The sequence below is a fragment of the Haliaeetus albicilla genome, chromosome Z (genome assembly GCF_947461875.1).
Source record: "Haliaeetus albicilla chromosome Z, bHalAlb1.1, whole genome shotgun sequence".
Taxonomy (NCBI): domain Eukaryota; kingdom Metazoa; phylum Chordata; class Aves; order Accipitriformes; family Accipitridae; genus Haliaeetus; species Haliaeetus albicilla.
In genome coordinates, this window is record NC_091516.1 from 40,437,582 (window position 1) to 40,463,287 (window position 25,706).

At 52.1% G+C, this 25,706-nt stretch overlaps 4 protein-coding genes across 30 annotated transcripts in view; 2 read left to right on the top strand and 2 right to left on the bottom strand.

The window, feature by feature from the left end:
* LOC138683886 (uncharacterized) overlaps positions 1-5,932 on the bottom strand; it is a 28,600-nt gene extending 22,668 nt beyond the window's left edge. For 9 of the 13 annotated variants that reach the window (XR_011323356.1, XR_011323359.1, XR_011323355.1 and 6 more), the window contains exon 1: positions 5,580-5,931. The gene's annotated coding sequence lies outside the window, so the exon portion shown is untranslated. Of the gene's footprint in view, positions 1-5,002; positions 5,169-5,579 lie in introns of those variants that run through there. The other 4 variants (XR_011323358.1, XR_011323357.1, XM_069777094.1 and 1 more) reach the window with 3 other exon arrangements.
* A 3,701-nt stretch (positions 5,933-9,633) lies between these two features.
* LOC138683879 (polycomb group RING finger protein 2-like) lies at positions 9,634-11,532 on the top strand. Its single transcript, XM_069777084.1, has 2 exons — positions 9,634-10,264; positions 10,392-11,532. The coding sequence occupies exons 1-2, from the start codon at positions 9,978-9,980 to the stop codon at positions 11,467-11,469; spliced, it is 1,365 nt and encodes a 454-aa protein (XP_069633185.1). The 5' UTR covers positions 9,634-9,977; the 3' UTR covers positions 11,470-11,532.
* A 1,337-nt stretch (positions 11,533-12,869) lies between these two features.
* Positions 12,870-25,706, bottom strand: part of LOC138683887 (uncharacterized) — a 28,601-nt gene continuing 15,764 nt past the window's right edge. For 6 of the 15 annotated variants that reach the window (XM_069777112.1, XM_069777102.1, XM_069777104.1 and 3 more), the window contains 3 exons: positions 23,354-23,542; positions 16,271-17,570; positions 12,870-13,349 (listed from right to left, as the gene is read on the bottom strand). In XM_069777112.1, coding sequence (XP_069633213.1) covers positions 17,405-17,570; positions 23,354-23,542 — 355 coding nt within the window. In that variant the 3' untranslated portion in view covers positions 12,870-13,349; positions 16,271-17,404. Of the gene's footprint in view, positions 13,370-16,270; positions 17,571-22,788; positions 23,563-25,706 lie in introns of all 15 variants that reach the window. The other 9 variants (XR_011323363.1, XR_011323361.1, XR_011323360.1 and 6 more) reach the window with 7 other exon arrangements.
* On the top strand, positions 19,986-21,798 carry LOC138683881 (polycomb group RING finger protein 2-like). Its single transcript, XM_069777087.1, has 2 exons — positions 19,986-20,457; positions 20,585-21,798. Exons 1-2 carry the CDS (start codon positions 20,171-20,173, stop codon positions 21,660-21,662), a joined length of 1,365 nt encoding a protein of 454 aa, XP_069633188.1. The 5' UTR covers positions 19,986-20,170; the 3' UTR covers positions 21,663-21,798.

A 25,706-nucleotide genomic window follows, 5' to 3' on the forward strand; every position in this document is an offset into this window, starting at 1 on the left:
TCCAAGAAAGTTTGGATTGTTGAGAAATACAGCACAGGATATTGACAAATTATTAAAAGTACCAAGGTAACTTTTGCTTGCAGACAGCTAAACTGGATAAGAATATTCCAAATAAAACAGTTGTAAAATTACGGTCATAGAGCCAACGCCCTTGAAAAATGGGTAACATGCAAAAACATATTCTAAGATGAATAAAATCAGCTGTAGTCATAACTTACGCTACAAATTATATTGTAACACTCACTAGAATTTAAGGAAAATGCTCCTGAGTACGTGAAAGCCTAGCCTGCTTCAGCCAAGAATTAGAACAACTTCCTTGCTTGAAAATTCTAACCCTCGCCAGGAAACAGGGAAAAAGACGAGCCACCAAAGAAAAGCACTAGCAAAAAGACCCAGAGTTCATAAAATAAACATCAATTATCAGAGAACCTAACTTGAAAATGCTACAGTCTGCAAAAAAAAAAGTATAAAAACGATGAAGAAAAACACAAATGCTCCCTGACACTCTTATTCCGCTAGTCTCCAAAGCTACCATTTTTGCAGAGTCATCTGTCAAACCTCAAGCAGCAAGTACAAGCCCTCCAGATTCACACCTCCTCTGACTGTGCAAGTACATACCAATTAAATCCTAGGAGATGCAAGAGCAACGTAACAATCCTCTGGAAGAGGAGAAAGACACCTGCTGTAAAATCAAAGAAGAATCAGAGAAAAACATCAGGACTTGAGACAGAAAGGTATCTTCAATACCTAGAAGGGTATTTCTGGATTTTGAACAGGATCATGAGAGCATTTTTTCCTCCAACCACTAAGATTATAAACTCCCGGGGAAATATAAAAACAATCCTCTGATCGGCAACTGCTGCAGGATGAACCTACGCTGAAACACAGGTAGGAAGGAGGCCGTCAGAATAAGTTCGTACTTCCTCATAGGTGACAAGCCTCAAAGTCAGATTTTACCATTTCACCCGGCAATATTCTCTGCCTCTTGCAGAACTGTTTCGAAAGTTAATTCTTCTCATAAGTACAATAAACTACAAATTCAGCAAAACCACAATGACCAAAACTAAATCTATTACAATCTTCTTACATCACCAAAAAAAAAAAAAAAAAAAAATCACTTTCTTATGAGATAAATGTACTACTACTTACAATTCATTCACTTATATATTGAATCGCGTTAACCCTTATTCTTCACTAATGCTGCTACATCAGGAGGTGGTTTTCCAACACAAGCCCACAGTTTACCAGGACAGCTCCAAGAAACACGATTGATACCTTTTAAAACCACCCATTATTTGTTTCCACACATCTTTCCTAGCCCCAGACAGAACAAGATCTGAGGCAAAGGATGCTTTAAAATTACATAGGCTTTCAATATTCACCTCCTTTTTCTATCAGCCGCTTTAGTACAGCTCTCAATACATACAAACCCAATAGATACAAACAGAGGTAACCGATAAAATTTTGTGGGTTCACAAATAGTGCTCGCTTTCATAGGGGTTCACAAATCACACTCCATTCATTCAGACGATAGTCTGCACTAATTTATCACTGCGCTCTCTGGAGAGAATTAAAGCAGCTTGTCATTTCCTCACAGCCCCCCCCCCCCCGTGTACATACTAAAGAGTACCACCTCATTGTTGTTACAAAGCCAAAAGGTTTTTTACACCCCCTACAAACCAGAAAACACAAATTCCTTGCTGTGACGTTGTCTTTTGAAAAATAATGAGCATACTATCTCTTTTCCCCTGCAGTATACCTCTTTCACCTGCAAAAATGAAATGCATGCCAAACCTCACTTTTTCCTTATTACATACCCTTTGCATCCTGCTTCAGTTTTGCTGCAGCACACTCCGCACGCGGGTAATATAGCTTCCGTTAGCATCTAGCCTAAATTTCTAGACTTAAAAACCAGGAGCTGCCAGCACCAAAGGGGCATAACACTAGCATCCAAAAATCCCCATACGCACCTTCAACAATAAAGCAGAAACGTACTAAGGATGCACCAGAACATACACAAGCCCAAACTTCCACAACTCGGTGCCCTGCTGACACGGTGTTAAACAAGCAGGCATATCCTGGGTGTTCAAACATTGTGGCGGAACAGTGAAATGTGAAAGCCCATACCATGTGACACAGAGACCGCGGCCAAAAGACTACTGACATCCTGAAGATTCCTTGCACTTCTCTGCATTTCAGCAACTGGGTTTCCAGGTTAACAGCACAGGGAAGCTCAGAAAGAAACAGGACAGACTTACTTTCAACTGGTATTTCACTTTCAAAGAAAGTTAAGAATGTTTGTCGAGGGTTTTTAAAAGCCTGCTTCATGTCTCCACAGTGATAACTACAACAGAAGCACAAGATTTAGAAGCCTACCATGCCATCACCGCCACCTCAAACAAGAGGTGCGGGCTACACAGGTCTGCATCAGACAGAGCTTGTTATTCGCTCCTAACACAACGCTTAATGTGCCCACTCTCTCACAGACAGCCAACAAACACAAGCAGCAGCTTCTATAGGTAAACGCACGCTTTCATTCGTCCTGGTTAAGCCTGGGTGCTCAAGTACTGCACTGCCCCCGCTCAGAACACCACAGTGATTGCAACGGGTAAATCCACCTTGTTCCTGCAGAGCACAAAGAGTCCAACGCTGATTCCCATGCCCTCCAGAGGTTTTACCGCCAAAGCCTAACAAAACCAGCCCTGCCTGCAAAAACCTCTCCATTTCATAACTTCTCCGTTTCTCAGATAAGAGGGCCTGAGGCTCAGTCTCCTCCGCTTTTTTGGTCAGTCAAAATATCTGACAGTCTTCATCTAGCCCTTGCACAAATAAGAACATGCCGTGCTTCAAGCCTAGTTTTTGTTCAGTCAAAATACTCCGTTGGCCAATACTCTAAAACACAACTAAACCAAAACTAAAGCCGCATCATTAATAGCATGTTTTGAACTTTAAAAATTCAACCGTCTGATTGAGCAGGAAAAAAACAACACTTCCTTGTGTCAGAGCTGCAACAAGCCTAACTGGTTACTATGAAATGTGTTGCTTCCAATTCTCCCTGGAAGGTTAGTCTACATGTTCCTTACTAGTTTTAACGACAGCTTTCGATTACAAGCGTAAACTGTTGCTAGAATACTACCTTGCGCTGTAACATCAAGTCTCTTCAGGTTAACTTGGTATTGAGAAGAAGGGGAGAAATTGCTAGAGCCAGAAACCAATTTCAGAGCCACGAGTTTCCTGGGCCTACCACCACTAGGCGATTTTTGGCCTTGTCGCAGCACAGGGCACAGCTCCAAGTAAACAAGCGCACCTCTAGCAGAGAAACACGCGCATACAGTTCAAAGACTAAAAGTAATGTTTCCTGAGCTCCCCAAACCAAACACATTTGTTTCAAGGCCTTAGAAAATTCACCTAAGAAACCAGTGCACTCTGATACAATGGGTATTTCTAAAATTCAGACGGAGAGCGTTCAAACACATACTTGGGAAACACTTGCTTAACAGATTCCCTCTCAAAGCATTTTCCAGTTTTAACAGCTTTGGGTTCTAGCTGAAGGCTCAGGAGTATTCCTCTCTTCACCAAGTTCTACAATTCACAAACTTTCAACCAGAATTTCTTTGCAATTTTCTAAGAAGCAGAGCAAGGAGACGCTAACACTTTTTTCACCTCTGCAGCTAACAAGATCAAGGCTTCACCCTGCTCACTTTAAAACAAAGTTCTCCTCAAATCCTAGCCACGCTTCTTCTACCTTCCCACCCATTCCTAGCCAAAACCTGAAGTCCTTAGGCTCATGAGAAGCATTCTTGTTTCAGCTACTGAGCTACTGTAGCAACTGCAGTTAGAAACAGAGAGTGCAGTCTCCCTTCCCATAACCCAACCCCTAGCTAATGCATTTTGCCCTCTCGTAAGCTGGTGAGGGGTTTCGACCGGCACCATTCCTTCGGTCCTCTCCTTGACTTTACTTCCCCTGGGAAGGTCCTGACCTTCCTGAACACAGAGCACAGGAGGAGAGATGAAGAGAGAGCTCTTCTCAGTAACGGGTGAAGACTGACGTTTTAAATCCTTGAGGGTTTCTAGCACGTGCTTCAGCCAGACGTTTGCCATCTCCCTCTGCCGCGCTGCTCGACCGAATGAGCCCTTAGTCCAACTCCAACCGCCGCCCCTCACTTTTCTTAGGATGGAAGTGGGAGAGGGTAAAGGAACACACTTTCTAAGAGCCGATACAACGTTCCAGAGCGTCACTGCCCAGATGTCACCCGAAAGGCTGCCGCAGACACACCTTCAGACGCCAACCTCCCCAAATCTTTCAAGAGGCGGCCGCAAGGATGTCTGGCCTCGGCCGTCAGAGGCAACCACCCGCGCTCAGGCAAGTGACAAGGCAACTTCCAACCCTGCAGACTCACTCGGGGCCCTTCCTCGCATCTCAGAACGCTCTCTTTCCCCGAGGATTTCCCAGCACTCCCACCTGCCGACAGAAAACACTCGCCTGCAACCACAACGCGTCCTCTCCCCCCTCCCAGTCTTAGAAGGGGAGAGTCCCTGCCACCCGCCAGTAAGGGAGACTAACTCTGTTACAAACCTCGCCAACGCCCGCTCTGCAGGAGACACACCAACATTCGCCCTGCTACGGTGGTTAGCGGAATCTCACACGCGCTCCCCCACCTCCTAAGCGCAGACGCATCCCCGCAGCTCACGCTGTAGGCAAAACAATCGAGCCTCCCCGCAATCACCCACCTTCATCAAACACAGCACACGCTTGCCTAAGCGCACCGGGATGCATTTAAGAGGAAGCGCTCACGAGCTCCTCTCCAGCACGCGCCTCTGCAGAGAAGAGCCCTACAACTCTCCTGACGTTTCCTCTCCAGGCGGGAATCCGCGGAGAGCAAGCACCGCATTTTCCTTCTGCTGCACTACCCACCCCCCCCAGCAAGAGCTCACGACCCACCCCCCCGTACTCCCGGTAGGAAACAGCAGAGCTTACTACTTTGCCCCATTACCCACTAACCCACGGGCGTGGGCACGTCTATTCCCGAAAGGGAAAACTTTCGCTTCCTGTAGTCGCTCTCGCTCCTCTCCGCCGGCGTACAACGTGAGCCGTTCTCCCCTCCACTTCCCGAGGAAAGTCCATCCGCTGGGCGGCTGGCCACAACAGCCCCTTTCCCTCCAGCTAGGAAAGTCACGCTGCTGCACCCAGCAGCAGACCCCTCTGCACCCCGAGGAAAAGGGGTCACCCCACGACGGCCCGCTCGCTTCCCGGAAAGGGGCCCGCATCACCCCCGCCCCCCGCCGAAGCGCCCCGCTCCTCTCCCCCACGCTGGAGCTCACCCCCCCCCCGCACCCCCAAACTCCTCCCGGGCCGTCACCGCGTCCGCTTCCACCGACCCCTCCCCCCGCAGAGGGCTCCGTCCTCCCCCGCTCCCCACTCGCCCCCCGCCGCGGGGAAAGCCCCCCCCCCAGCTCTCCCCACGGCCGCGGCCCGGGCCGCGCTCTCCTCTCCTCCGGGAAGGGGGAGCGCGGCCCGAGCCCGGGAGGGGACGGAGCGCGGCCCTCCCACCGCCTCCCGCCCCCGCGCGGGCCCGCACCGTCTCCTCGGGGTCGATGTCGATCCGGAAGGTCTGCTGCTGCAGCGTTTTCAGCGTGATCTGCATGGCGGCGGCGGCGGCTGCAGGCCGCCCGTCGCGGTCGCGGTCGCGGTCGCGGTCCTCTCCCCGCGTCCGCCGCAGCGCAGCGGGACAGGCGGAGAGGAGGAGCGGGAGAAAAAAGAGGAGGAGAGCGAGCGCGGAGCAACGGCTCGCCCTCTGCCGCGGGGCGCCAGTCACACTCACGGCGCGGCGGGAGGCGGAGTGCGGGCGGCGCTCAGCCCCCGCGCCTCAGGCGACGGCGGGGGGAGGGAAGAGCGACGGGACGGGGGGGGGCGGGGGCAGGGAAGAGCGACGGGACGGGGGGGGGGCGGCGGCGGCTGCGCGCCGCCGCTCGGCGGGAGGGAGCGGGGCAGGCGGCGTGCGCCTGCGCGGGCTGGCCGCTCGCCGCTCCTCGCCCGCCGAGAGCCGGCGTGGGGAGCGGGGAGAGGAGCGGGCGCGCATGCGCGGTGCCCCCGACGGGGTGGCGCCCACGGGCGGGCCCGCCTGCCGCCGCCTGGCGCCGCCCCGGCCGCCTGGCGCCCGCGGCGCCACCTGAGGCGCCCGCAATGCGCCGGCGCGGCTGAGCCGCGCAGCGGGTGCCCGAGGAGGCGCGGGCGGGGGCGTGCCTGCGAGCGTCCGAGGGGGCCGGGAGATGAGGCGGCCGCCTGCGTGTGCACACCGCTTACCGTGGCGGTTGCAGGTTACTCGCACATACATACGTGCGTGCGTACGCACGCGTTGATGGGGGCAGGGGGGCCTGAAGGCTGCAGCCCTCTGCAGGATGGCTGTGGGTGGCGTAGGGTCGTTGAGGCCGGCCGGCCCACCCGCCGTCCCTCCGACGGCTCTGCGGTGGCTGGCAGCTGGGGTTGTTCGGCATCTCCTCGCCGGCACGCGTACTGCGAGGCGGCTGTGCCGCGGAGCCGGCCAGCTCCTTGCCTCGGCACCTTGCCTCGGCAGGCCGAAGGGCACGGGTTGCTCCGTCGGCCTGCGTGTGCACAGCGGGTAATAACAACGCTGCCTTCCCAGTCTCGCCCCACCGCACTGCTGTAAGGCAGCGGGCCCGTTCAGCATTCGCGCAGTGCCTCAGCGGCGCTGAGCGGCGCGCAGATACCTCGGCCGACGCGGCAGGAAAGAAGCTCGCCTGTCACCACAGCGAATCTCCGGTTCGGCATGGGGAGAGGCTTTCCTCCGAGAGGCTGAGAGCAACGTATTGCTACACCTAGGACAAGCTTCTCGAAGACCGAAGGTCTTTTCGGAATCCTGACAAGCCTTACGATGCGCGTACTGCACAAGTTTAGACTTTAGACTAAGTTTTAGAACTTAGTGTAGTTCTCTGCCGTAGTCATCCCAAGCTTTGTAAGCAGCGTTTGTGAGTTGTTTGCCTGCCTTTCCGGAAGTCTGTACCGTCTTCTCTGCGTTATCCTCCCCACCTCACTCCCATCCCACGCGTACGAATAGGGAGCCCAGGAGGTTACTTGCTTATCACAGAAACTGGTGCAGTGGATGGGACAGCGTAGGACCTCAGTTCCGCCAGGGCCGGCTTCAATAGTTAGTGCTTACCTGTGATGAGTTATTAACCTCCGTCTCCCCTGGTACTCCTCGGGCAATGCAGAGAGAGAGAGAGAGAGAGAGACCCCTGCTACAGATAACCCTTAAAGTCGAGCCCACTACACTGGTAAGAGGGACCCCCGCCCCGGCTCCTTATAACCTCTTCCACCAGTAGGTGTGGGATCTCCCAGTGCGTTTTCTTTGTTAAGCAAGGCTGTCTTTCTGCAAAAGAGGATGCTGATGTTAGGCTAACTTAACACCGCCATGCAATTAAACCCCACGTTTCTCAGTATCGTGTAATGCCTTGAGAAATTCTACTCTGCCACGTTGTCAACCTAACATTTGTAACCAAAAACACCTCACCTTTTAGCTCACTATTACAGTAAGCTTGGCTTCATAACACTTTCCTACCAGCAGCGCAGCAGAGCTGGGGCCAGCAGGCTGCGTTTGCAATGCAAAGGGAAAGCAGGAGACACCTCTCCCTGCAGGAGTGTGTGGATGCGTACGTGTCTTGCGCACACAGCTGGTGGTGCTGCTCCTGTCATCATCCACCTCAGGCTCTGACACGCAGCTGCTGGACAGCCGAAGCCTCTTAGGGCTTTCGCAACCAAAAAGAAACTGCTGACTGTTGCTAGTAGGAATCCAGCATTCTTGGCAGCACGCAATAACTTGCTTGCATTGCATGGAGAGCCATTAAAAAAGAAGGAAAAAAAAAAAAAAAAAAAAAGAGCCGTGAGATAAAATATCGCTGGCTATTTTTTGCATGGGTGGTTACAACTTAAAATATGCTGCTTGTTCACTTTCGCTATTGCCCGACACCGGATCTAATTCTGTACTTTGCAGATAGAAGGGATTTTTTTTTAACTTTTCATTCAGCAGTCCAGCTTACGCAAGCGCTGAGCTTCACACGAAAAGGAAAGTACCTCATGCTGAGGGTTTGTGTCAGTTTCAGTACTCTTTTCTGCTCAGAATATGTTAAATGTAAACTACCCATTCTGATTTTTGTGGTTGCCGGTTATAGTAGGAAACGGTTCTGCCCGGTTTGCGGTGGGGCGAGGGTTCATTTACGTGGTGGCTGCTCAGCACTGCTGCGAGGCCTTGTAAAAGCCTCAGCAGAACTGGGAATCGACTCCAAAGGCCGTGAACTGCTAAGGAGGAAGACTTTCCTGACCGTTTATTTGAACTTTGAGCAAACAAAATGAGAAAAGAGAAAGCTGTGATTTGGGGTTTTTTCCCCTGCTGAGTGGTACAGGAACTTAGGACGACTCACTGTATGGGGCCTAAATTAAATAGACAAGTTCTCGGTGTTTCCTCTAGCTCAGCCCCTTCAGCTCCATAAAATAGCTTATGGCAGAGCTTGACTCGCCAGGTCGTTCTTCAGGCTGCTTCCCATCAGCTGCAGAATTGAGGGAGCACAGAATTTTTCCCAGAGCACTCTCGTCTTTTAAGTTTCAGAGCGCTTCTCCTCGGCAGCCAGTGCTTGGGTTTTTTTCATTTTGTGTCCAAAGTATTTTGGGTAATTGCCCTGTGTTCAGGCTGGAGTATCACACTTCCTGGCTTCATTTACAACCGTTTGTATGCTGACTCAGTGAGCGCACAAACCTCTCTTATGCGAATAGAGTAACTTACATTGATTGGAAGGGGATGTGAAATGAAGCCCAAAAGTTAGAAAGAGGTTTTGATGGCAAATGCGTACGGCGATGACTTTTTGGTTTTTCAGAACTCCTGGATTTTCCTTTCCAAGTAACTGGATCTCCCTGGCGCAGTTGCTCCAACTTCACGCCACCGTGGCTTTGTCCTGCTCAGCTCTTTTCCATTGTCCGGGATGCCCCACAAACTGCTGTCTCCCACACGGAGGTGTATGTTGTCATGTCTTACAAGTTGCTAGGCGAAGCCCTTAATTACAGCTGGCCCTTGCAGAGGGGGAGGAAAACACAGTGAAACCAAAATGTGGTAGGGAAGGTAACGGGGAAGTATTTGTGCCTCCGGTACACCTTTCCCCGCAGCCAGGTTTCCTTACATAACCCCAGTGCTTCTGGAAGTTGGAAAGATGCGCATGTTTAAACGGCACAGAGATAGGGACGTGAGTCAGTGCTGTCCCCTTTCTGACTGAAAGAGTTATCCAAAGCCTAGGGCCTTGCTGGTAGTTTATCAGAGTGCGTATGTATGCTGTGGAGCCCACAGCAGCGAGCACTTGGAGCCTGTGAACTCCTAGGTCTCTGTCAGTGATGTTACATTTAACGGAAGGAGCATCCGACTGCCGAGACAGTAAACAGGTCTGATGGAAGCCTGCTTGTTTACAGCAAATGTGCAAAAAAGGACCTGATTCTTGCAGCTGCTGGTGGCCCGGGAAAAGCAGTTTTGCTGCTGTTGGTAACAGACCACAGTCCTTATGCTAACTTGGTGAGGCCAGAGGACCAGGCTCTACTGGGCTTGTTGGGAGAACTTACTTTCTGAAAAGAAGCTTTGTAAGGGTGTCTCATGTTACGATGTGTGGTTCAAGTATCAGGTACTAGCAAAGGCCTTGAAAACGTGGGTGTGGGCTAAAAGAGCATCCCCGAGGCTATAAAGAATTCCGCAGTAGTCAGTTCCCGGCCACAGAAGTACAGCCTTGAGACCTGAGAAAAACTGTTACCATAAAGAGAAAAAAGAGGAAGAAGCTAAGCAAGAAAAACGTTCAGCAACAGGATAATACGCGGTGGGATAACCCCGGGCGTGGGGCGAGCACCGGTGGGTGAGGATGGCCTGTCAGACACCCCCCAGCGATGGACGGCGGTGCCCCCGAGTGATGGGTTCTGAGGTCACCGAGGAATGGACTGTGATGTCCCCGAGCGATGGATTGTTACCACGCGTCCCTCCCTGCTTGAATTCGGGCCCCGAGCCTCAGCCAGCCGGCTCGTGCCCACACTCCAGCTGAGCGGGTTCGCGAGGTCTGGAGTGTCGAGCGAGGCCTTTGCTGAGCAAGTGCTGGTGTTGGGCTCGGGCAGTTGTTTTTTGCAGCTCTCCGCGCCCAACCTCAGAGCCGTCCAAGGATCTTCCCCGGCCCTGCCAGGTTCAGGCAGCCGGGGCACCCAGGAGGCACGCTCGCAGCAGCAGAGGTGAGCTGGGAGGGGAAACCTCAGCCTGGAGTGGGTTGCTGGGAGGGTTTCCTTCTTGAGGGACCTGGGCACTTCTTCCACCCCTCCGCGGGCCAGCCAATGACCCTGGCCTCTCTTCCTTCTCTAGCGTGACACCCGCTGCTGCAGCGCCGGTGACAGGGAGCAGCTCAACGTCCCCAGCTCCCCCCAGCCCACCGCAGCACGTGGGGACCATGGCCGCGGAGCTGGACAACCGCTGTCCCATCTGCCTGGACAGCTGGGAGGAGGCCAGCTACGTGATGCCGTGCCTCCACCAATTCTGCTATGCATGCATCCTGCGGTGGGCTGAGAGCAAGCCCGAGTGCCCCCTCTGCAAGAGGAACGTCACCTCCATCTTGCACTCGGTGCAGGCGGACGACAACTTCAAGGAGCACGTTGTCGCACCACCTCCAGTGCCATCAGTTGCCGTCCACCTGGCAGGAGGTGCTCCTGGCCATCCAGCCGCCCACAACCAGCCATCAGCTGCACAGCCGCTGCCCAGGGCTCCTGTGGGCAGCCTCCATCCCCACGTCTGGGCATCCCTCTTCCAAGAGGACCCAGCTCTGCTCCGGCCCGTGATGCTCTGGCTGCGACAGGAGCTGTGGCTCTTCTTCGAGGGTGGCCGCTGGGAAACAGCTGCAGCGCGGAGGCTCGTCCTGTCCAGCCTGCACCTCTTCGGCCTGGACGAGGAAACCCTGTTCCAGCTGCTGCGGGGTGCCCTGGGCGAGTACACGAGGACCTTTGTGCGCCAGCTGATCGACACCATCGTGGAGCGGTGCGGCGGGGAGGCACGACGCCGGGTGGGCCTGGAGGACGCCCGTGCTGCCGAGGAGCGGGAGGGCAGCCCTGCGGCTGCCCCCGGCCCCGCTGCCTCCCAAAGGGGGTCTCCTGCCCCCAGCCCAGCCCCCTCCAGCAGCCGTGGCACAGCCGAGGCAGAAGAGCTCCCCAGCACCTCATCGGCTGCCCTTCGTGGGGGTCCTGGCAGCCCTCCCTCTGCCCCTGTTCCCACCCACAGGGAGCACGACGAGCCACAGGAGGACCCAGAGGAGGCTGTGCCCGGGCCCTCCGCTCCCAGCCAGGGCAGCGAACTCTCCCCCGGGGGACCCCGGAGAGCCCCAAAGAGGAGGGCTGGCAGCCCTCGGGCCTCCTCACCTCCGAACAAGAGGCCACCCCACCGGCCACAGTAGGAGGGTGCCCCAGGAGCTGGCAAAACCAGCGACAGGCCAGCGGCTGGGGCACCCACCAGCCTCCCAAAGGGACCCGGAGACGGTCATTAGTAGCCTAGCGCTCATGATCAAAGCGTACAATAAACGTATCAAAAGTACAGAAGTAGTCTTGCTCTTTCTAACAATGTCGTCGGCGTTGCTATCCCCGCCCGTGTTGCTTTCTCACGTGGCCACAAATAGCTACCGAGGGGACTCGGTCCATACTTTCCCCAGGGGCAGAAGCGAGGAGGACTGTCCTGGAGCTCCTCACACCATCCTCTCGCCTGTTTTTAAAGATGGGGTGCAACATCTGGCGCTCTCTAGTCTTTGGTGCCTCCCCCAAGCTCCACGACCTTTCAGAGACGACAGAGAGCGGCCTCACAGCGACACCAGCCAGCCCTCCCAACACCCTCAGACAAATCCCACCAGGGTCGATTGACGTGTATGGGACAAGATTTCTCAGCAGACCCCCGACCTGAACGTCCTCTTGCTACTGGAATTCCTCTGCTCCTGGAGCCCCAGCCTCTAGGCTAAAATGCCTGGCAAGAGTGTCAGGGAAGACCGAGATGAAGGCGGCACCGAGTACCTCGGCTTTGCCTGCCTTTGCTGTTCCTGTATCACTCAACCCGCCTGGCAAGCAGGCACACGCGTTCCTTGCCTGATTTACCATTTACGTAGCAGCAGACCTGCTGCTCTATTCAGGAATGTGTGTGCCCACGCCCGCGGATTAGCGGGCAATGGGGCTGGCAAGGGATATCAGAAGCAACGTACCTAACGTGTGTTGCTATTTTTCTTTCGCAAGAGGTAAATGAGCGGCCCGTGTTCCATCGCTATACTTATCACATCCTGCATGTCCCACTGATGGTATTACTCCTTTCTCACAATCAAGAGGGTTAGTTGGGATCCCAACACCTGGCCAAGTGTCATTTATGCTAGTAGCCTGGCTCTTACACAGGCATCCCTGTCACAGAGCTTCAGCTACAGGACCTAGTCGTTGAACCCTGTCATCGTCAGTGGAGCAAGTGAATATCAGAGTGCACTTCCGTTCAGGGGGCTGGGCGATTTTTTTTCTTTTTTAAGGGTCCCCAAGTTAGACACTGAGTATTACCCGTCATGTGATTCCATCTACCCTCTTCACGCGTGGGCCATTAATGGTTTAAGATGCAATCCCCAAGGACACAGATGGCAATTCCCGGTCTTATTTTGTTCTATTGCCTTTGCCAGGAGAGAATGATTGTTTCCTCTCCGATAACTGAGGACATGAGTAACGTCTCCTGGACAGGTCTCGATGCACCGATTATCGACAGCGTGGGGATTATTGTGCGTAAGGTTTTGAAACGTGGGGGGCCACTTTCCTAATCCCAAGACTACCGAAACAAATATTATTGTTTACTAATATTTATTAATATTCCCCAATTTAAAGGGTTGTCTGCCGACTCAGGTGGAGGGAGACAAGCAGTTGCGCTGCTAACATTCTGGATTCGTCCAAAGGACGGGATAAGCTGTAAAACCAAATTCTCTTGACCTAGAGCTAGTACCAAATGGGATATTATAATAAGCGGGTTCTCCGTTCTCTCAAAGTTCAACCGCCTCTGATTAGCCAAAGTTTGAGTTTCCCAGCCTGTGTGGCTGTCTGCTTTTCTTGATCGGGTTCTGGTGCTCTTTTCACTCGCCTGCAATGAATCCAGGAGTCAATTCCTTCTACTTTGACTGCAGCATAGGTTTTCAGTAACACGGCGTAAGGTCCTTTCCACCTTTCCTTTAGAGGTTCATCTTTCCAGGTCCGTACGTAAACCATGTCCCCTGCTTGGAATGGGTGAACTGGTGTATCCAACGGGAGAGAGACTTTCCGATTTAGATACCTGTGCAGTGAAGATAAAGTCTGAGAAAGAAAAAGCAAATACGCTTTAACGTCAGCCTGCCCTTTTACATGCATTCGGTCTCCTGTGACGTTAAGAAGCTTCCTGGGATCTGCTACCCCATACACAATCTCAAAAGGACTTACTTTCCCTTCGACCCCAGGAGTTACTCGAATTCGTACAAGAGCTATGGGTAAAATTTCTGCCCATTTAAGGTGCGTTTCTTGACAGAGTTTAGCAAGTTGTCTTTTAAGAGTTTGATTCATTCTTTCTACCTTTCCACTTGATTGTGGCCTCCAAGGGGTGTGTAATTCCCACGTAATCTGTAAACGTTGAGAAATCCCTTGCACTGCTTCTGCAATAAAATGAGGCCCATTGTCAGAGGAGATTCCCTCTGGAATACCGAATCGGGGTATTATTTCCTTCAGTAAGATTCTAATTACCTCTCTGGCTTTGTGGGTGCGGCAAGGGAAAGCCTCTGGCCAACCAGAAAAGGTATCTACCAGTACCAATAAACACTTACAGTTAGGTGACACCTAGGTAGCTCTGAAAAATCTATTTGCCAGTATTCCCCAGGAGTTCTTCCTTGTTTCGCAATTCCTCCTATACCCTTTTCCCCAATTTCTGGATTATTAGCACAGCAGATGGTACACTTCTGTACTACCATGTGGGCTACCCTTTGCATTTTTGGCCCCCCAAAATTTCCTTTTGCAGTTATTGTCAACGCGTCTGCTCCTGTACGAGTCTCCTGAGGTAATCTCTTGAGCAAAGTTTCCATCATTCTTTCAGGAATCAATAGTTGCTTGACCGGTGTTATCCACCAACCTTGTTCATTTTTGGAGCAGTCTATTTGTCTGGCTAACTGATCTTCCCTCTCAGTATATTTTGGTAGTGGTAATTCTAAATGAGGCCCTGGAGTTAAAGCTCCTTCAAGTTTTGGCTCCTTTAGAGCCGCCTGTTGAGCAAGACAACCAGCCTTCTGCCTTCCTTTTATAATTCCACTAGTTCCTTTTTTGGTGCGCTTTACGATGCATTATTGCAACCTTCTCTGGTAGGAGAACCGCTGGCAGCAGTCTCATAACTGCAGTCCCATATTTTACTGGAGTTCCTTGTGAGTTTAACCGTCCCCTTGCCTTCCAAACTGCCCCATGGGGGTGTACCACCCCAAATGCATATTTAGAATCTGTATATGTATATATAAACTCTTCTTCCGTGGCTAAACTCCAGAGCTCGCGTCAATGCTATTAATTCAGCCTTTTGAGCGGATGTGTTGCTAGGCAGTGCCTTAGGCTCGAACGGTTGGGCGTTTGTTACCACTGCATAGCCAGCTCTTCGTTTTCCTTCCAGCATATAGCTGCTGCCATCAGTGAAGAGCTCCACTTCTGCATCAGGCAGGGGTTCATCCTGCAGGTCTGGTCTGCTGGAAGGCTTGCAGCCTTGCTTGCCCTCGCTTCTCCTTCTCTTCTAATTCCTCTCGATTATTACAAAACTTCTATGCAATTGACAACAGCTGTGAGCTTGTCGTGCCACCCGCCCTCTCTACCTTCTGTAATTTTTTTCTGATCTCCGTAGCTGCTTGACCAATAAACAACATGTTAAACAACTTCAAATTGCTAGCATCTTCTGGGTCTAGATCTGTCCGCTTCCGAGCCGCTTCACACAATCTCTCATAAGAGGATGACGGGGTTTCCTTATCCCCTTGCCGCACCTCATGCAGCTTACATCGATTTTTAGGTTTTGGAACCCCGTGCTGAACCCCATGTAAAATTAATTTTTGGTACTCCCTTTGCCCTCTGTAATCCTCCACACGTACTCGGATCCCACCCCCGATCCTCTTTCGGGAGATACGGATCTGCATTAGGCAGCCCCTCCTCTCCCCGGCTCAGTCCCTCTTTAGCCTTTTCCAAAACCGTTCTCCTTTCTTCGGTAGTAAACAAAAATTCTAGGAGAGCCTGCACATCTCCCCGGTTAGGGTGATGAGTTATCACTACACGCTTAACAGTACTATACGTTCCCTCTGGGTTATTTCGGCAAGACCCGACTGCCTGTTTCCAGTTTACCAGGTCAGCAGTAGAGAATGGTACGTGCACATACACTGGTGTTCCCTCAGGCCCAGCGGCCTGTCTAAGGGGAGCCAGAACTACAGGTCTCTGTCCCCTCGTTCTGCTAGACACGGGGCTCACAATCTCATCTCCCTCGTCACTTGAACCGTCTGTTTCTGGCTGTTTCGGGGGGGGCCACCAACAACTGCGTCTCAACTTCTGTATTTTCCAAGTGGCTTTTTCCCATGTTGCAACCGATACAACAAGAAACCTCCTGTTTGTTCTTTCCCTCATCCAATGCATGTGCTCCAATTTGATGTTTACAATCTACCAGCCCGCATTTCTTCCCGATTCATTTATACAAGTGTGTTTATACAAAGGATATCCCAATTACTTCTTAATGCAAAGAACAGATCCACAGATGGTATTTCATCCCACTTTTCAGTTCTCCGACAAAGCAAGGTTAATTGCAATATAGTATTGTATTTCAAAGATCCATTTTCAGGCCACTTTTCGCCCCCTTCCAAGTGATATGGTGGCCACCACCGGTTACAGTAAGCTCTCAATTTATCTTTCTTTAGGGGATCCCCTCCACACTTTTTCCAATTTTTCAGGATGCATCCTAAGGGAGAACAAAGGGGAGTCTCCCGAGAGTAGCATTGCCCATTGCCGTACCGATTCTCATCCAGCGCTCCGTACACCAGAACGAGGGACGTCTCCCTTCGTTACAAAAACGACGTGTAGGAACGAAAATTATCCTCCCGCTCTGTATCTTTCCTGATGCGCCTTACGCAGAGCCCAGACGGGACAAAATGTCCCCCAAATGCTTGCTACTCCCCAAAAGACTTTTCCCTTTTCCCTTATTTATCTCTCAGAAAATACCTCTTTTCCAACAGCGTTGCACCACTGTGTCGCTTACCGCCCGACCGCAGGAGAGGAGCCGACTGGAGTCCCCGATCAACAGGTCGGTGCGCGCTGGAGTCCACTCGGTTCTCTTCTCCCCGCCGGGTGCGGCAAGACGAACCGGGCAAGGCTGTCAGCGCCGTCCCATCTGGGTCGCCAAAACTGTTGTCCCAAAGGTGGGGCCGTTCACCCGGTGTGCCAAACGCCAACATACACACAGAGCAGAGGTATTTCATTCCAAGTCATGTTTGCGCAAAGATGGGGGCTGGGTGGTAATCCACAAAGATAGCACACCTCATACCTAAACGGGTAAGCGATTCATACAGTTTAGTTTTACATGTTTAGTTTCCAAAGCTCTTCCCCAAAACTATTACTGGCAGTCGCTCATCTACCACAGTTTCTATCGGGCTAAGGTTTTCCCCGCTTCGAATTATAGGTACAGTGCTCTTTTATTCTACAGCGCAGGCTCAAGGAGAGTGGGGAGGGGGTAAGTCTTTTTGGTCTCTAACTGAGTCGGTGCTCCTGAGCTCCCCTTGCTGCCCTTACCTTTCCTGCAGTTACCGAAGACCTTTGCTGACTTCATGCCTATTAGCAATTATTCAACTTCCGGTGCCTCCTGGGGTAGCGTGTTCCCTTCTCATCAGTCCTTCAGTTCTTCTTCAGGGGCACAGTTGTTAGCAAGGCATGCGTTGTTTATACAAAGGGTATCACAAGACCTTTGTGGCCTTTTTAAGGTGGCTGAAGTGCATCGCTCCCACCGCCTCCTGTCCCCGCGGGGGCCTGCACCATCTCCTCGGGGCCGAGGTTTACTCGAGGTATGAAACTGCTAACAACCTTCCGCAGTCATTTGTATTTATTGTGCAAGACAACACTGAAGCAGCTTCACACTGTTTGTCATGACAGTAGGGAGCAGCTGCTCAGGTTAACCAGCTTACGAGACCAGGAGGTGTTAGGCAGTGACCATGGGAGCAGTGGTAACTCGCAGCCACTTCAGCCGCTGCCAGCTGCAGGCAGAAGAGGGTCTGGATGTTACTTTTTGTTGGCTTTATCAGTGACCTCTCATGCCTGCATGCCTCAAGGCCTGAAAAAAGTCATCAAAAGGGACTGGAGCCTTCAGACTTGGAGAAATCCCGCTCCGAAGCAGTGGTACTCCCTTGGAAGCGGGAAATCATTGTGTGCGTTTTCAGCACCACACCCAGAAGCGTGCAAATTCCCATTCAGGTTTCCATCAGCACTTGGGACACCACGGATCTTGGCACTGGAGTCCGCACAGAAGCACCTGTAGTTCAGACACACCGACATAAAGTTAGTGTGAGATCAAAATGAAACCCAGCCTTTACTGATAAAAGGGGACCGAAATGTCTTTTAAGTAGGCATTCACATAAGTGGGGTCTTTTATTTTGAGAGCTACTGCTTTCTTGTTGTTACGCTTTTAGCTTGATTGGCATTCAGACAGCTGCCAAGAACACTGGGAATTCACTATCAAATAACAGCGCGGGCAAGTTCATTAGGCTATCGTCTTGACAGGCTTCTATATTTATTACACTAACTATGTGGGTGTAGTAATTGTATTAGGAGTATCTAGACGGTATTTCCCATCTGCAGAATCAGCACCAGGCATGGGGAAACCCACAGAAGGTTTCCCAGCTAACTCTAACCTGCAAATTTTCCTTAAACATATCAAAAGTTTTCTCCTTCAGTAGCAAAATCTGTGACTTTCTCGCCCCCACCCCACCCCATACTGAGACTTAAGTCCCGTAAACAGAGCAAGTACAGGAACTTCCTGCTTTGAAATCACTGTTAATTCATTTTATCCCATTTATGAAGGAAGCAAGGGACAAGGAGCGGGGAGAGGAATCTCAGTTCAGGGAGTGGCGGCAAGGCATGCTGCCTCTGAGAGCTATTCCTAGAGCGTTGCTTCTGACGGTCCAGCTTCACGCCAGCGCTGCGCCAGCAGTCCGAATCTAACCCCTTCCTACACATTTCTGACTGTTTGTTTATAGGCTCTCTCGCAGTCCTCTCAGTGTCACTGTGCTACTCCAGGATAAGAGGTTTGCCAAGAAAGGCCGATGGGAGCTTGCAGTGGAATACCAGGCTGCATACTGCACGCTGCCCAGAGCATTTCAAAGCAGAGGTCATCTTCCAGGCTTGTCGCAGCCATGGCTAGTGACTCTGGAAGCTTAGCCCATCAGCATCAATGCCCGGGAGAGGCTATTGGCTGGGCATCGGAATTAAACTCTGTAAACCTCTGTCTGCGTAAAGACTGCTTGTCAGTGAGGAGAGGAAGGTACTGACTTCTGTAGGCTTCAAGAGAGTTTATTTGGAACGCACAAATCTTTTTGTCCGTGAAAAGTTTCGTTATTTAATCACTGGTTTCGTTGGAATGCTAGACACTTGAAAGGGAAGGGAATAAAAATGATTGGGGTTTGACAATTGCCAATGTGTGTCGCTGAGGACAGCTGTCTAACGGCTGGGTCTGTTAGCAGGAAGGGCTGGCTGTTGCTGCTGTAGGGGGATTTTACAGTGTTTCAGAGTGCAGACTCTTTTGCCAACTACTTTAACATCTAGGCTTGCTTTGAGCTTCTGTCCCGTCTTTGTCCCTGCCTGTGCTGCAAGAACAAGCACAAATGGAAGCCGGAAGCTGCATATTGGCCTTCTGTAGTTCTGCAGACCTGCTATGGAAAGGCCAGATGTCTCCGTATTTCCACAGCAAGGCCAATTATTGCACGAGACCTGAGAATGGCAAATAATGCAGTCAGCCAGGGAAGCCCATCGCTATTTCTGCAAGCTGACCGTCTCGCAGTGAGGGTCTTCCCACCTTCAGGGCTGGACTGAGCAGTTGCAGAACGGATTGCTGAGGGCACTGTGAAAACGCCTAGGGAAAGGACATCAGAAATTGGCAGCAATTAATTGGGAACACTGATTCCAAGCATAGTATTTATCTGAAAAACAATGAAGCAAATCCTGCAGGTCTAACTGGGGCTACTATGACTAAGTTACATCAGTCTGGTTTTTGTATGACTCATTAATCATATTACAGTCATCACTGTGGTTATCTGAAAGTATTTTAATCTAATCAAAACGCAGTTAAAACTCATTTAAACTAATTTGGCCTCAATTGTACTGCCCCACCCCCCGACTAATCTTTTCCAGGGTCATGTGAGGCGTTAGACACCAAAGTAGAGCCTTCTATAGAGACCTGACTACGGATTTATGCATAACTTGATTTTGAGCATGCACTTGCCAACACTTTGCTTTTTATCCTGGCTGCCAGATAAAAGAGGACAATATGCTATGCTCTGGGGCTTTTGTCACAGTGTTCATAGCTCGTACAGGCCACCTGCGGTGGACTAATGGAGCTGCCGCAGTACGTTGCTTTCCTAGCACGTGTGTAACCTGGCAGCTGAGAGTGTGAGCCCTCTGGATTCATCAGGAATTCACTTGTACGTGTAGCTACTCTGCCCACGTAAAGCCAAATGTAAAACATCACTAATTCCCAGGCCACAGAGACCACAGAAGCATTGCAGTTTGCAGGGACATGGGTAGCTTCTAGTCGAAACTTCTACGTGGAGCGGGGCCAGGAATGAATTCAGACCCCGGTCCTCCGAGCTTTATCCAGCCAGACTTTGAAAACCTCCAAGGACAGAGATCCCACAGCCTCTCTGACTTCTCCTACAGGAAAGACATGGCTGAGGCCTCCGGGACTGGTGTGAAACACTGATGCCGAGCACAGGACAAGAGATGGGGGGATGGAGTGGGCACTGGCGTTTGGTAACCCCAGGCGTGGGGCGAGCACCGGTGGGTGAGGATGGCCTGTCAGACACCCCCCAGCGATGGACGGCGGTGCCCCCGAGTGATGGGTTCTGAGGTCACCGAGGAATGGACTGTGATGTCCCCGAGCGATGGATTGTTACCACGCGTCCCTCCCTGCTTGAATTCGGGCCCCGAGCCTCAGCCAGCCGGCTCGTGCCCACACTCCAGCTGAGCGGGTTCGCGAGGTCTGGAGTGTCGAGCGAGGCCTTTGCTGAGCAAGTGCTGGTGTTGGGCTCGGGCAGTTGTTTTTTGCAGCTCTCCGCGCCCAACCTCAGAGCCGTCCAAGGATCTTCCCCGGCCCTGCCAGGTTCAGGCAGCCGGGGCACCCAGGAGGCACGCTCGCAGCAGCAGAGGTGAGCTGGGAGGGGAAACCTCAGCCTGGAGTGGGTTGCTGGGAGGGTTTCCTTCTTGAGGGACCTGGGCACTTCTTCCACCCCTCCGCGGGCCAGCCAATGACCCTGGCCTCTCTTCCTTCTCTAGCGTGACACCCGCTGCTGCAGCGCCGGTGACAGGGAGCAGCTCAACGTCCCCAGCTCCCCCCAGCCCACCGCAGCACGTGGGGACCATGGCCGCGGAGCTGGACAACCGCTGTCCCATCTGCCTGGACAGCTGGGAGGAGGCCAGCTACGTGATGCCGTGCCTCCACCAATTCTGCTATGCATGCATCCTGCGGTGGGCTGAGAGCAAGCCCGAGTGCCCCCTCTGCAAGAGGAACGTCACCTCCATCTTGCACTCGGTGCAGGCGGACGACAACTTCAAGGAGCACGTTGTCGCACCACCTCCAGTGCCATCAGTTGCCGTCCACCTGGCAGGAGGTGCTCCTGGCCATCCAGCCGCCCACAACCAGCCATCAGCTGCACAGCCGCTGCCCAGGGCTCCTGTGGGCAGCCTCCATCCCCACGTCTGGGCATCCCTCTTCCAAGAGGACCCAGCTCTGCTCCGGCCCGTGATGCTCTGGCTGCGACAGGAGCTGTGGCTCTTCTTCGAGGGTGGCCGCTGGGAAACAGCTGCAGCGCGGAGGCTCGTCCTGTCCAGCCTGCACCTCTTCGGCCTGGACGAGGAAACCCTGTTCCAGCTGCTGCGGGGTGCCCTGGGCGAGTACACGAGGACCTTTGTGCGCCAGCTGATCGACACCATCGTGGAGCGGTGCGGCGGGGAGGCACGACGCCGGGTGGGCCTGGAGGACGCCCGTGCTGCCGAGGAGCGGGAGGGCAGCCCTGCGGCTGCCCCCGGCCCCGCTGCCTCCCAAAGGGGGTCTCCTGCCCCCAGCCCAGCCCCCTCCAGCAGCCGTGGCACAGCCGAGGCAGAAGAGCTCCCCAGCACCTCATCGGCTGCCCTTCGTGGGGGTCCTGGCAGCCCTCCCTCTGCCCCTGTTCCCACCCACAGGGAGCACGACGAGCCACAGGAGGACCCAGAGGAGGCTGTGCCCGGGCCCTCCGCTCCCAGCCAGGGCAGCGAACTCTCCCCCGGGGGACCCCGGAGAGCCCCAAAGAGGAGGGCTGGCAGCCCTCGGGCCTCCTCACCTCCGAACAAGAGGCCACCCCACCGGCCACAGTAGGAGGGTGCCCCAGGAGCTGGCGAAACCAGCGACAGGCCAGCGGCTGGGGCACCCACCAGCCTCCCAAAGGGACCCGGAGACGGTCATTAGTAGCCTAGCGCTCATGATCAAAGCGTACAATAAACGTATCAAAAGTACAGAAGTAGTCTTGCTCTTTCTAACAATGTCGTCGGCGTTGCTATCCCCGCCCGTGTTGCTTTCTCACGTGGCCACAAATAGCTACCGAGGGGACTCGGTCCATACTTTCCCCAGGGGCAGAAGCGAGGAGGACTGTCCTGGAGCTCCTCACACCATCCTCTCGCCTGTTTTTAAAGATGGGGTGCAACATCTGGCGCTCTCTAGTCTTTGGTGCCTCCCCCAAGCTCCACGACCTTTCAGAGACGACAGAGAGCGGCCTCACAGCGACACCAGCCAGCCCTCCCAACACCCTCAGACAAATCCCACCAGGGTCGATTGACGTGTATGGGACAAGATTTCTCAGCAGACCCCCGACCTGAACGTCCTCTTGCTACTGGAATTCCTCTGCTCCTGGAGCCCCGGCCTCTAGGCTAAAATGCCTGGCAAGAGTGTCAGGGAAGACCGAGATGAAGGCGGCACCGAGTACCTCGGCTTTGCCTGCCTTTGCTGTTCCTGTATCACTCAACCCGCCTGGCAAGCAGGCACACGCGTTCCTTGCCTGATTTACCATTTACGTAGCAGCAGACCTGCTGCTCTATTCAGGAATGTGTGTGCCCACGCCCGCGGATTAGCGGGCAATGGGGCTGGCAAGGGATATCAGAAGCAACGTACCTAACGTGTGTTGCTATTTTTCTTTCGCAAGAGGTAAACGAGCGGCCCGTGTTCCATCGCTATACTTATCACATCCTGCATGTCCCACTGATGGTATTACTCCTTTCTCACAATCAAGAGGGTTAGTTGGGATCCCAACACCTGGCCAAGTGTCATTTATGCTAGTAGCCTGGCTCTTACACAGGCATCCCTGTCACAGAGCTTCAGCTACAGGACCTAGTCGTTGAACCCTGTCATCGTCAGTGGAGCAAGTGAATATCAGAGTGCACTTCCGTTCAGGGGGCTGGGCGATTTTTTTTCTTTTTTAAGGGTCCCCAAGTTAGACACTGAGTATTACCCGTCATGTGATTCCATCTACCCTCTTCACGCGTGGGCCATTAATGGTTTAAGATGCAATCCCCAAGGACACAGATGGCAATTCCCGGTCTTATTTTGTTCTATTGCCTTTGCCAGGAGAGAATGATTGTTTCCTCTCCGATAACTGAGGACATGAGTAACGTCTCCTGGACAGGTCTCGATGCACCGATTATCGACAGCGTGGGGATTATTGTGCGTAAGGTTTTGAAACGTGGGGGGCCACTTTCCTAATCCCAAGACTACCGAAACAAATATTATTGTTTACTAATATTTATTAATATTCCCCAATTTAAAGGGTTGTCTGCCGACTCAGGTGGAGGGAGACAAGCAGTTGCGCTGCTAACATTCTGGATTCGTCCAAAGGACGGGATAAGCTGTAAAACCAAATTCTCTTGACCTAGAGCTAGTACCAAATGGGATATTATAATAAGCGGGTTCTCCGTTCTCTCAAAGTTCAACCGCCTCTGATTAGCCAAAGTTTGAGTTTCCCAGCCTGTGTGGCTGTCTGCTTTTCTTGATCGGGTTCTGGTGCTCTTTTCACTCGCCTGCAATGAATCCAGGAGTCAATTCCTTCTACTTTGACTGCAGCATAGGTTTTCAGTAACACGGCGTAAGGTCCTTTCCACCTTTCCTTTAGAGGTTCATCTTTCCAGGTCCGTACGTAAACCATGTCCCCTGCTTGGAATGGGTGAACTGGTGTATCCAACGGGAGAGAGACTTTCCGATTTAGATACCTGTGCAGTGAAGATAAAGTCTGAGAAAGAAAAAGCAAATACGCTTTAACGTCAGCCTGCCCTTTTACATGCATTCGGTCTCCTGTGACGTTAAGAAGCTTCCTGGGATCTGCTACCCCATACACAATCTCAAAAGGACTTACTTTCCCTTCGACCCCAGGAGTTACTCGAATTCGTACAAGAGCTATGGGTAAAATTTCTGCCCATTTAAGGTGCGTTTCTTGACAGAGTTTAGCAAGTTGTCTTTTAAGAGTTTGATTCATTCTTTCTACCTTTCCACTTGATTGTGGCCTCCAAGGGGTGTGTAATTCCCACGTAATCTGTAAACGTTGAAAAATCCCTTGCACTGCTTCTGCAATAAAATGAGGCCCATTGTCAGAGGAGATTCCCTCTGGAATACCGAATCGGGGTATTATTTCCTTCAGTAAGATTCTAATTACCTCTCTGGCTTTGTGGGTGCGGCAAGGGAAAGCCTCTGGCCAACCAGAAAAGGTATCTACCAGTACCAATAAACACTTACAGTTAGGTGACACCTAGGTAGCTCTGAAAAATCTATTTGCCAGTATTCCCCAGGAGTTCTTCCTTGTTTCGCAATTCCTCCTATACCCTTTTCCCCAATTTCTGGATTATTAGCACAGCAGATGGTACACTTCTGTACTACCATGTGGGCTACCCTTTGCATTTTTGGCCCCCCAAAATTTCCTTTTGCAGTTATTGTCAACGCGTCTGCTCCTGTACGAGTCTCCTGAGGTAATCTCTTGAGCAAAGTTTCCATCATTCTTTCAGGAATCAATAGTTGCTTGACCGGTGTTATCCACCAACCTTGTTCATTTTTGGAGCAGTCTATTTGTCTGGCTAACTGATCTTCCCTCTCAGTATATTTTGGTAGTGGTAATTCTAAATGAGGCCCTGGAGTTAAAGCTCCTTCAAGTTTTGGCTCCTTTAGAGCCGCCTGTTGAGCAAGACAACCAGCCTTCTGCCTTCCTTTTATAATTCCACTAGTTCCTTTTTTGGTGCGCTTTACGATGCATTATTGCAACCTTCTCTGGTAGGAGAACCGCTGGCAGCAGTCTCATAACTGCAGTCCCATATTTTACTGGAGTTCCTTGTGAGTTTAACCGTCCCCTTGCCTTCCAAACTGCCCCATGGGGGTGTACCACCCCAAATGCATATTTAGAATCTGTATATGTATATATAAACTCTTCTTCCGTGGCTAAACTCCAGAGCTCGCGTCAATGCTATTAATTCAGCCTTTTGAGCGGATGTGTTGCTAGGCAGTGCCTTAGGCTCGAACGGTTGGGCGTTTGTTACCACTGCATAGCCAGCTCTTCGTTTTCCTTCCAGCATATAGCTGCTGCCATCAGTGAAGAGCTCCACTTCTGCATCAGGCAGGGGTTCATCCTGCAGGTCTGGTCTGCTGGAAGGCTTGCAGCCTTGCTTGCCCTCGCTTCTCCTTCTCTTCTAATTCCTCTCGATTATTACAAAACTTCTATGCAATTGACAACAGCTGTGAGCTTGTCGTGCCACCCGCCCTCTCTACCTTCTGTAATTTTTTTCTGATCTCCGTAGCTGCTTGACCAATAAACAACATGTTAAACAACTTCAAATTGCTAGCATCTTCTGGGTCTAGATCTGTCCGCTTCCGAGCCGCTTCACACAATCTCTCATAAGAGGATGACGGGGTTTCCTTATCCCCTTGCCGCACCTCATGCAGCTTACATCGATTTTTAGGTTTTGGAACCCCGTGCTGAACCCCATGTAAAATTAATTTTTGGTACTCCCTTTGCCCTCTGTAATCCTCCACACGTACTCGGATCCCACCCCCGATCCTCTTTCGGGAGATACGGATCTGCATTAGGCAGCCCCTCCTCTCCCCGGCTCAGTCCCTCTTTAGCCTTTTCCAAAACCGTTCTCCTTTCTTCGGTAGTAAACAAAAATTCTAGGAGAGCCTGCACATCTCCCCGGTTAGGGTGATGAGTTATCACTACACGCTTAACAGTACTATACGTTCCCTCTGGGTTCTTTCGGCAAGACCCGACTGCCTGTTTCCAGTTTACCAGGTCAGCAGTAGAGAATGGTACGTGCACATACACTGGTGTTCCCTCAGGCCCAGCGGCCTGTCTAAGGGGAGCCAGAACTACAGGTCTCTGTCCCCTCGTTCTGC

What these genes read in the sequence shown, in the direction of transcription:
- LOC138683879 (XM_069777084.1), top strand. Translation starts at nt 9,978, where the DNA reads ATGGACTGTGATGTCCCCGAGCGATGGATTGTTACCACGCGTCCCTCC. An exon ending in GCACGCTCGCAGCAGCAGAG is followed by an intron (nt 10,265 to 10,391) that starts GTGAGCTGGGAG and finishes TTCCTTCTCTAG; the next exon opens with CGTGACACCCGCTGCTGCAG.
- LOC138683881 (XM_069777087.1), top strand. Translation starts at nt 20,171, where the DNA reads ATGGACTGTGATGTCCCCGAGCGATGGATTGTTACCACGCGTCCCTCC. An exon ending in GCACGCTCGCAGCAGCAGAG is followed by an intron (nt 20,458 to 20,584) that starts GTGAGCTGGGAG and finishes TTCCTTCTCTAG; the next exon opens with CGTGACACCCGCTGCTGCAG.